Genomic DNA, 11,273 nt, shown 5'->3' on the forward strand with positions numbered 1-11,273 from the left:
CATAATGGCGTTCGCCTCAGCGCACAGGCCAGGACACTATAGGCTGAAAGCGATAGAAACAGTTAGTAAGTGAGTAGTGTTTCTGTGACCTGTGTTTTTTGAATGGATGAATGAGGAGGGGAGAGCGGTACAGTAGAGGAGAGGAGAGAAGAGGGGAGTAATGTAAGGGAAGAGGTCAGGATGGAAGAAAAGACGAGGGGGAAGGAGAAGAGAAAGGCAAGAAAGGTGCTCAGGACAGAGAGGAGGAAGGAAGGAAGGAAGGAGAATAAGGGTAGATGAGGAGACGGATGGTGGTGAGAAGGAGGTGAATGTCACACAGCAGGTGTTCTAGCAGGAAGCAGGATGAACGAGGCTGAGAAAGAGAGGATGATGATCGCAGGAAGAAACATAATAACACACATAATGACAATATACATAATAATAATAATAATAATAATAATAATAATAATAATAATAATAATAATAATAATAATAATAATAATAATAATAATAATAATAATACACATAATAACAATATAAATAATAATAATACGTATACGACCATGTGGGCTGTTCAAAAAGACGGAGACAAAGGGCTTTATTCAAAAGAATAAGCTGTTTGCCCCCTCAGGCAAACAGCTTATTCTCCACAGAAATCCTCGCCTTTTTTTTGGGCTGTATAGCTAAACAGGTAGCATGAAAAAAGCGACCAAAATACAAATATGACTTTGACTGTGGCGAGTGAATATGCGTTAGTGTGTGGCAGCAGTGTCTTACTGAATGCATCTGACTACTGCTCTGTCCAGCGATGCAAGTACATGTTCTGGCAGTGACATCACCAGTGACATCACAAGTTAAACAACAATCACTAAAACCATGTTGCGGTCCAGTTTTATATAGTAGTGATGGGAATTATTGGGGATGGGATGTTTGACCACCCTAGCTGCAGTATGTCATTGTTGCATTTGCAACTGCATTTCACTGTTTTGATAGCTAATGCCCTCTCTATCTTATTATATATTTTTTATTCTATTTTATTTTATTATGCATCTATTTTATTAAGTAAAGTTGAGTTGGCTAGTACATGTGCGTCTGTGTTTGAGTGACTGGCATGTCATCACAGGGATATGGCTTACTAGTAATGACTGACTAGTGATTGGTAGCTAAATCCATCAATAAAATTTGGGCACAACGATAAAAAGAATGGCTCTTTTTCACCAAGGACTCAGTTCCCTTCCTCAAGTCAACGTTATTGAAGACTCCTGACTGTGACTGACCACTGACCACAAGTACTGTGGATCCGGACTCTTAAGCGAGCTTGGTAAGATAACTCAACTTAAAAGACCTAGGAATACACTTAGTTAACCCCCTAAGCCCGAACGGTCCGGTACCGGACCGACAATAATTTCACGCCCAAAAATAGATCAATACAGTCCGTATTAATTAATGTTGCGATTTTTTTTCAAATGTAGCCAAGAGCAAAGACTCTAACCCTATCAAAACAGCAGTCAAGGTGTATATTTTCAGCACTTCGTTTGTTTACCAATGATTTTAAGGGCGCATTCACACCTACCCTGTTTGGTCCGGAACCATGGTCCCTATCAATAGTCTGTTTCGTTTAGAGAGGTGTGAACACAAACCAAACTATTGTGAGGACCAAACAACCAAACCATGGTCCTCTTGAAAATTGGGACTCGGTCCGTTTCAAAGTGGAGCATGGTGCGTTTTGCTGTTGGTGTGAACGCAATCGAACTATAGTACCTAATCTAGGAAGCAAAGTAGCCAGTGCATTGCAGTGTGCGCTCCGTATACTGTAATGACAGTCCCTCCTCTCTATAGACTTGCGCCACGTGCGTAATGACAGTATCTCTCTCTCTCTCTCTCTCTCTCTCTCTCTCTCTCTCTCTCTCTCTCTCTCTCTCTCTCTCTCTCTCTCTCTCTCGCTCTCAACTACAAATTAGGTTTGCTCAAAACGCACACCAAAATCAAACAATGTATCATTCTCACATTTGGTCCACTAGAAAGTCCGGACTATCCGTGGACTTTCAGATGTGAACACGGCCTTAAGTGTTATTAGAGAAATGATGAGTTTATAAATATCTCTGTGCTTCGCTGCGGAAACCGGATAAATTAGATGGAAATAAAGGAAGCTGGCATACGTCTGTGTAGTCCTTTGAAAGAAGAGACCCAGGGCGTTCAAATTTCATACAGTAGATTTCATTCACGGTTTTTGCTGCTTTGTCAGATGCCTGGTGGTACTAAATCCAGATTGATTGAACTCTGCCATTGGAAAGAGGAGATTATAGGCCCGACCCATAGACGTGTGACTTGGCCATAATAAGGTCAATAGGCCCAGGGGCGGACCTAGCACATTTGGCGCCCTAGGCGAGGGTCACCACTGCACCCCCCCCCCCCCCCCCCCCCCCAAAAATAAAAACATCGCAGTGCTACCAACCGGTTAACCCTTTTCACTGCGACAATACACAGAAGGTTAACCCTTTCACGACCATCGGTTGTGTGATAGTAAAGGGTTAACCCTCCGTCGTGTGTCAGTGAAAGGGTTAACAGTTATACAGTAAAGCAGACCAGGCTGCAGAAACAAATGAGTGGGGGGGCATAAAATGTTCTCGGGGGGGCACAATGGTTTTTCAACACAGGTTCCCTTTTATATGTTTCAGCTGGGACAGCGGCACTGTGGCTTGCTTGGCACTGCCCACGGTGCTGAACTAAACAGCAGAGAGGCAATTGAAAAATCTAATTTCTCTCTATCTTAAGAACATTCACTTATACAAAAACAGACTGAACGGATATATATATAACAGACCTGCTGGGGCAGCGGACTGAGAGCAGGGGACACAAACAGGCTGGATAAGATGGTCAGGAAGGCCAGTAGCGTGGTTGGGGTGGAGCTGGACTCTAGCGAGGGTGGCGGAGAGGAGGAACCTTGCTAAGCTCCAGGCCATCAGGGAAAACCCCTCCCACCCACTATACACAGACTTGGCTGACAGGAGGAGCATGTTATAGGCTCACACTACCTAAATGCAGCACTGAACGGCACAGGAAGTCCTTCATTCCGACAGCCATCAGACTATACAATGCATCACTGTGCCTCACTGCATCACTGAGCACAGAGTGACAGTTACGATCTTCCTGGACTCTTACTTTTTAAACAGCACTGTGCAATATTACACCTACTGTAGACTTCAGTATATTTTTACTGTATTTATTTACTGTATCTTTTATTCTATTTTTATTCTATTTCATTTTATTCTATTCTTAGGCCATTTGTTTTGTTATTCTTATTCGTGGCTTGTTCTGTCTAAATGTTTAATGTTGAGTGATTTGCAATGTCAAATTTCCCTCAGGATAATACATTTCTATTCTATTCTATTCTATATCTTTGAAAAGTCTCCATTTATTCAACACTTCTGAATTCACTGACAAATTGAACTGAACTGACAAAAATAAGGTGCATAAAATTCCTCCACAGGCTACTCACCATCATTAGTAGAGCGGCAAGCGGCGTTTGGGGACAGAGTGAAATCTTCTTAAAACACTGCCCCTCCACTCATTCCTGAACTTTTTTGTTAAGTCCTTCTCAAATGCCAACTGAATTAAATTGGCCTTGCGTCGATGAAGCATACTAAGGCGATGTTCTGTAAAGACGTTCTTGAGGGTAGAAAACGAATTCTCACAGAGTGCCGTGCTAGCTTCAGTAGTGTTGTTGTTGACATCAGTGCCCACTAGGGCTGTCCCCAACTAAGGATTTGGATAGTTGACTTTGATTAAAAAAAAAAAAAAAAAAAAAAAAAACAGGGTGGGCACAGCTGACTCAGTGGGCGGGCCCGGCCCCCTAATGCCCACCCATGGCGCCGGGTCTGCAGTAAAGTACTGCACCTTTATTTTTTACAAGCAAGAACAAGAGCTAAGAATAAATTTAAAGTGCACACTAAAGAATTAAAACAAATAAACAACTTAGCTAACACACAATAATAATAATAATAATAATAATAATAACAATAACAAACAATAAAATAATGTGCAAATTTGCTTTCAAAGAAAATTAAGAATAAATGTAAAGTGCACACTAAAGAATTAAAACAAACAACTTAGCTAACAATCAATAATAATAATAACAATAACAAACAATAAAATAACGTGCAAATTTGCTTTAAAAGAAAATTATGTATTGTAAAATATGTTACACATATATAATCAAAATATAATATGCTAAATAAACAAACAAATAAATAAAAATTACAAATTCACTTTGTCTAAAGAACTATTTACATTCCACTCCCTATCATCACACTTCAGGGTTAGCCTGTAGCTCCTACTGGTTTCCATTTACAGTGCAATCCTTCTGGCCTTCCTCGCTGCAAAGTCATCAATCACATCAAATTGTCCAACTCCTGAGCCATCTCCTTCCCATCCAAATCAGATTGCCCTCCATGGTTTAAGGTGTGTACAAGTGCCTCTGCTTGCTTCATCAGCTCTTGGTGTGGCAGGTCTTGGAAGTTGTACAAAATTGCATACCTTTCACCTTGGCACATTTCTCATCTTCTTCTTTTCTTCTCTTTTTATACTGGATGGCCGGAAGGCTTTTGCCTCTTCATAGTTCTCTAACGTTAGTCTTTCTTTCCTCAACACTCAATTCTATAAACACTTGACCGATACCCATCAATGCACAGCGCTCTAGCATGTTCTGACTGTGAACACCTAAAGCTGAGGCTCAGACCGACCGACCGTTTTAGATTTTCTGCTAATTTTACCTTATGTTAGAATTTTTTTAATGTAAAAATAATGGTTGCAGATATAGAGGAGGGCGCCAAAACTGTGCAGAGCAAAAAGTAAAAAAAAAAAAAAAAAAAATTATATATATTTTTGTCGCCCCCCTCTGGGTGGCGCCCTAGGCAACCGCCTGTAGGAAGCTCCGCCCCTGAATAGGCCTATAGGTCAAATATAGGATATTCTATATTCATATTTAAAATTGCATGTGTCCGGATGGAAAAATTCAATAGTGTATCTACAAAAACCCCTGTAAATCATCTGCCCTTTATTAATTTCATTAGATGTTTTGTACACTTGATTTCAAGAAGGTGCTGAAGGAGCTCCAGGGTTCCCACAGACATTGCTAAATGAAATTCAATAACTTTCAAGTATTTTTCATTTTAAAGGGTACTTTTAAATGCTGTTTTTATATAAAGAAAATCGAATTCTATATTTATGGCTTTAAAACCAATTTCCCACAATGAGTTACACGTTAAATAAAACATAAAAAAATTCTTGATTCCATCACGATGGTTTCAACCGGAAAAAGAGCGAGAGCATATGTGTGTAGGGTATTAGATAGCATGGTATTAGGGGTATATCTTGTATAAGACATTTATCTAAATGGTGATTTCATTGGATGTGCACTGTTAATTAATGCTTGTATATCTAATTTTATGTTGTCATGTTTGTTTATGTGTTTGTTTAAAAAAAATAAAAATAAAAAAAATAAAGAAATCTTGATTCCGAATATTTTATAATGGATGAACACAACTTTCAATGTGAATGGTTGATTTGAATTTCAAGGACTTTTTAAGCACCTTGTTAAAAAATGGGCTGTTTACACAGAATAACATCTGCAAATGATTTATAGATCTTTTAAGAATGTTTACAAATCATTTGTTGAAGATGAACAAATAAATGGAGGTATAGTTGTTTTTTCATATCCATTTTTCAAAGCATCTACAAATGTGTTACTTACTACACATTAAACAACATTATTTAATGATGAACAAATCAAGTACAAACAATGTTGATAATGAGTTATAAATAATGTATAACTAATTTGTAAATGTTGTACAAATATAGTTATAAATGACCTAATAATCATTTACGAATGTATATAAACGGTTTGTTCATGATTAGTTCATTATCTACAAATACCTTATAAAGGTCTTATAACTGAGTGTTATTATAAAGTGTTGCCAACACGGATGTTTTTTTTTGTATAATTGAACACAGGTGTGGTGACGAGGCTCCACGCCCTATAAGCAGACTGGGAGCATCGTCACTGCTGTCTCTCTCACTGTAACTGTGGCCATTATATGGTTTTCATAATTTATATGTTCTTTAAGTTTGTAAGTCTAGTGTAATATTTGAGAATGTATTTATGTTGCATTTCTTATTTTCTTTGTTATTTAATTTGCTACAATTTATAGTATATTCATTTTGACGTCTGGTTATATATGGTGTCCCGTTGGGCTGCTCTCACGTTTTTACTTTTGGGACTGATTGCGGCACCTGCGAGCAAGCAGCAGGGATAGTCGGAGTTGTGCTGCGATACAGGTTCTACTATGACTGTTGACAAGAACAGAAGAATGAAAAAAATACTTTTTGTAGCATGCAGCCACTGTATTTTGCTTTGTTGACGTGTTGTTTTTCATGCTGTGTATATTATTGTTTTGTGTCGACCTAACGCGACTTATGTTTCTCTTTTAAGTTTTCACGGTGGATTGGAGGACCAAGCTTTTAATAAACCTGTAGAAAGAAACCACTTCTCCTGTGCTTGGAGGGAATTACACTCACCATTTAGCTTTTTGTCCATGTACATTTTGTATCCTGAACCAAGGAGGCTGGTGTACCCAGCTCTCCACTTTTGTTAGAAATAGTAGTTAAATAAATATCGTTATTTTTGCTAAAAAACATGTCAGACTCCATGTGTCCACCTCGCTGCAACCAAGACCTGGGGGCAAACGAGCCATCTCAACTTGACTGTGGAGGCCTTAGGGCAAAACATCCAGGCTTGGTTGTAACAAGCACTAAGGCTTGCAGTGTGAATAGCCTCTTTCTCCGTCTCTCTCCATCTCTCATAAAATAAATTTGTTTTGGCATGTGTGAGAGTCAACACTGAATGTTTCATGAGCCTGGAACTATTGGGCAAAGCACAGTGTGTGTGTGAGTGTGCGTGAGGGTGTGTGTGTGTGTGTGTGTGTGTGAGGGTGTGTGTGTGTGTGTGTGCGTGAGTGTGTGTGTGAGGTCCAGTATTGCGTGGCTCTACCCAAGTGAATGCCTGTTACTATATAGCAATTGTAGAGTTAAAAATTCACCCCTCACGATTCTACTGTCTGCAGTTATCCCATAGCTATACTGTATATTCAATTTGCAGATTTCTTTAAAGGAACACGCCAACCTTATGGGAAATGCGCTTACTGTCTTCTCCAGAGTCAGACAATAAGATAGATACGAATTTCCTCTCAGTTCAGTAGAATTCTATCTGGCTGCAAGCTAGCCTAACTTAGCACAAATAAATTTAAGTGGATACGGACCAGCTAGCTTATAGCTGTTGGCCAAATATATATATTTTTTAAATCCATGTGAATTTTAAGCATCAACATATAAATGTTACGCTTGGTATAATTACCTACCATGAAAAAACATATATTTGACCATCACCGAGAAAATTGGTCATCCAACAATTTGTAACTTTAATACTGCAAGTGTATTCTAGTGTTTCTCAAATGTATGACCACATTTCCCATGAACCTGACGAGATTAATCCTTGCATGATCTTATGATGTCAGAAGCTGCCATGCAAGGTTACAACAAACCATTTGTGTTGCCAAAACTATGCATTATGCAATGAATGCAGCCAATACATTTTTACAGAGCAGATATGAAATATACAGTATACTGTGTCTGTTGAAAATGCTTAGATCGGACGGAAAATATCCAAGTCAACACTCATGTTATGAAGTGGCTAATCCTTCACAAAATTCCTTTTAGCCACTGGAGTTAGTTGCAGAATTGGCCGACACGCATTCATGATAAAGCATGCACGGAGAGGATGTAAGTAGAGGTATATTTATTAAACACAAACTCCAGTTGACTTTTCTATACTAATAAAATAATATCTAACAGGATCTCGACAAAGTAAATTATATTGGTATAACTTGATGCGTCATGCGTGATGTGTGTCGCCCAATTCTGCAGCTTGCTCTGCATGCGACTCTCCACCACGGTCCCCAGTGGGTCCAGTCTCCTCCCCACCACTGAGCCAGCCTTCTTGACCAGCTTATCCATCCCTGGCCGTGGTATTGCCACCCCAGCAGACAGCGGCATAGAAAAGCACACTTGCCACCACTGCCTGATAAAACATATATAACATTTCCTGACGCAAGCTGACAGCATACGTCACCACAATCAGAAACATCAAGGTAAAAGAAGTCTTACTAGTCTTTATATATCAACAGTTTATAGTACAACTACGAAAAAAAAATTGTGTTCAATTGAAACTATTCACGCTGTATAGCTCTCAATAACAAGTTTTGTACTCGTTTTGTCAATTATATGTGAATGTCCATATAGTGGAAAGTCTCTCTCGTTGATTTTCTTGCATGGTTTTTGTACACTCATCTCCTAGAGGCCAAGGTCATTCCTTATCACCACTAACATCATCTCTCTATGGCAGCTGGGTTGCCTCCCCTAAAATGATATGGCATAGCTGTTACAGATAGCTCACAAAGTTACTACTAACATAACAATCAACCGAGCTTTCCGGATGTATTATACTGGCAGATAATGAAGCTTTAGATGCTATTCCAGTGTCTCCCACAAATTATGAATTGGGAATAGTGTTTACAGAGAGGTTATTGACATATGAATAACATTGCTTGTATACTGTAGAGAATCAGTGGATGACCACCTGTTCCTAGTGGATAAAGAGTGTTGCCATGGAGACCATGGCAGAAGTTAGTTTCTACTTATCGTTTCCTTTGAATTTACTCTAAAGTCAATTTATGGGGCCTTATCCAGAAGCTCAGGCGAGGCACTGTAGGACACCATGATATTCAGCGTCTTGTCTGATGAGGGGACCTGGAAGTGACCCTTCCCGGTTGGACACTGGAAGTCCTTTTTCCTGGCGAACAAGTCTGAAGGGGACTTGAAGACATGCACGGACCAGCACACCCAGTCATACTTTTTCTTCAGCTTCTCAACAATAGCATCAGCCATCTGCTGGTTGGTCCAGCCAGAGTTGTCTCTGACCAGTCGGAAGGAATCCACCTCTGCCTGCTTGGGGAAACTGACAATGCAATCCTCAATGACGACATTCATTTGAACCTGTACCGCCATCATCTTCTCACCCCAGTCTTTAATAAGAAGCTCCTCCTTGTCATCGCATCCCTTGAGAGCGGTGTAGCCCATCAGAGCAATGAGGCCGATGCAGAAGAGCTTTTTTAGCCTAGCGCAGAAGTCCTCCATGGCTCGGCGACTTTTTTCCACATAGTTGAGGGTGATCTTCAGCACAGTCTCCCCAGCGAAGTTATCTCCTGTTACAGCACCATAGAGGGTATGCAGGTTTCTGTCGCCACCAGTCTTGACAAAGTGCTCCAAGAAAAGCCTTTTCTTGACCTCACGGAACTTTGGTTTAGCATTGAGGATGTCCATGTACCTGCGAAACTGGTTAGTTATGTTCTCTTCCACCAAGAAGTAGGCAGCGTCCACTCCGCTTTTCTTGATCTCCTCTGTAATCAGCTGAATCTCTTCAGAGACCACTTCGAGACATTCGCAGACCATCTGGACAGGGAAGAGGTCGCCTACAATACTGGCAGAGTCTAACAAGAAAGAAAAGAATGACATTGTAAATCACTGATTCTTGAGAGTTGGGACAAAACATGTCCTACATAGAAAAGTCTAATTTATATAAAAAATAAAGAAATTCATAATGAGTGATATACTCACAAAGTTACATCTAAAGGTATTGTGTATACTGATGTTATGTTTTAGCACATATATTTGTTTTTTGGGGGATATTTGTTTAAATGTATAATCTGTGGTTAGAAGCTCCCATGTTAATTATCTTGTCCTCAGCAAGGGGTTACATTATTGACCAGCCCAAAAAAGCTTGAAAGACCTCTCCACTTGTGAAAACATACATATCAAATCAAAGATAAGGGTTATACATGTATAAAACAATGCATGCCATGAAACTCAAATAATATTGCCCATAGAAATCTACCTATCAAAGTTGTGTCCTCAGTTTATGTCAACTCTGTCAGACCTTTTCATAAACCTAATTAAATCAGGCAATAGCATGGCTAGCTCTATCCCTGAGGACCCCTTTTCCTTCCCCTGAATGTGGTGAATGCAACACTACCACACATGGTCTGGTAAGTTTTACACTTTTTGATATTTTAGACAAACAATGTCAATATTCCGATGGTCACAGCTGGAACATGTCAACACCGTCTCTCCGTTATTATACTTTTAAAAAAAACAATAGTGGATTGAATTCAAGTGTTTCAGTGAGATTATTAAGACAGCTAGCAACTGCCAAAAAAACTAGCTAGCTGCAGTGCACAATACAGGCTTGGAGGGAAAATGTGTGCCCTTTTGTCAACTCCGTCAGACGTCAACTCCATCAGATTGTGTGTCTGACGGAGTTGACGTGTAAACTGATGGAATTGACAAATCCATCAATAACCTCATAATATGCTATTATTATACTATTTTTGAACATGGTAAAGGATTTAAATGTTATTTCAGAGTTTTATCTGCACAGAAGTGTGCATATAATAGCATGCATCAGAGCATGGGCAGGCTGTGGTCTGCTTATTGAATAATTGGCTTACTTTGTTACTTTGTGTTAATAAATAAATATAAATATATCACTTGTCTACGTTGATTGATTGATTGATGTAAAATATGGTGCAGTGTGTAGTTTTCACTACCAAACATCTACACTCTTGCCTCTTATAGAGCGGGGAAGGAGTTCCATGTTGCCCTTTCATATCCCAGAAGAGATACAAGACAGAAGAAAACAGTTATTCTTGTTATTATACTGTTTACTTAGATCATCAGAGCAGAGGGGCACGGTGGTAAACTGTGGATATTTGTTAGGTTTTAGTGAGTTGTTCCTTACCTTCGCGTGGGGTATGTCTGGGAGTGCTTGCATTCTTTCATTTATTTGCATTTCTTTTAAATTTGTTGGACCTTATGGTGTTCTTGTTCTGTTCTTGACTTATTGTTATGTTTCTTCTTGACTTGTTTAAAGAAGACGTGTACGGCCCATGGGGACATTAACGTGTGTTGTCGGGCCTTACAAATAAATTTGATTTGATTTGATTTCATCTTAATATCTTTATAATAATTCTTAATATAGGACTGGTCCATGCGTGTCTAGATTGCTGCATCATCCTTTCTCTGACTTTCCATCCATAGTGTAATACATTATGGTATGGAGTGATCAACAGGATAATTCTTTGCTAGTCAGTTGTCACAATCTTATCAGTTGTAATTAAGGCTGT

General features: G+C 39.3%; 1 protein-coding gene across 1 annotated transcript; it reads right to left on the bottom strand.

The window, feature by feature from the left end:
• Positions 1-8,763: 8,763 nt before the first annotated feature.
• On the bottom strand, positions 8,764-9,543 carry LOC311241987 (protein rapunzel-like; the record flags this gene model as incomplete). The annotated part of the gene is made up of 1 exon (XM_084330940.1): positions 8,764-9,543. One exon carries the CDS (start codon positions 9,541-9,543, stop codon positions 8,764-8,766), a length of 780 nt encoding a protein of 259 aa, XP_084187066.1.
• Positions 9,544-11,273: the final 1,730 nt, after the last annotated feature.

This window comes from Notolepis coatsorum (genome assembly GCF_963971535.1).
Source record: "Notolepis coatsorum genome assembly, chromosome: 15".
Taxonomy (NCBI): Eukaryota; Metazoa; Chordata; class Actinopteri; order Aulopiformes; family Paralepididae; genus Notolepis; species Notolepis coatsorum.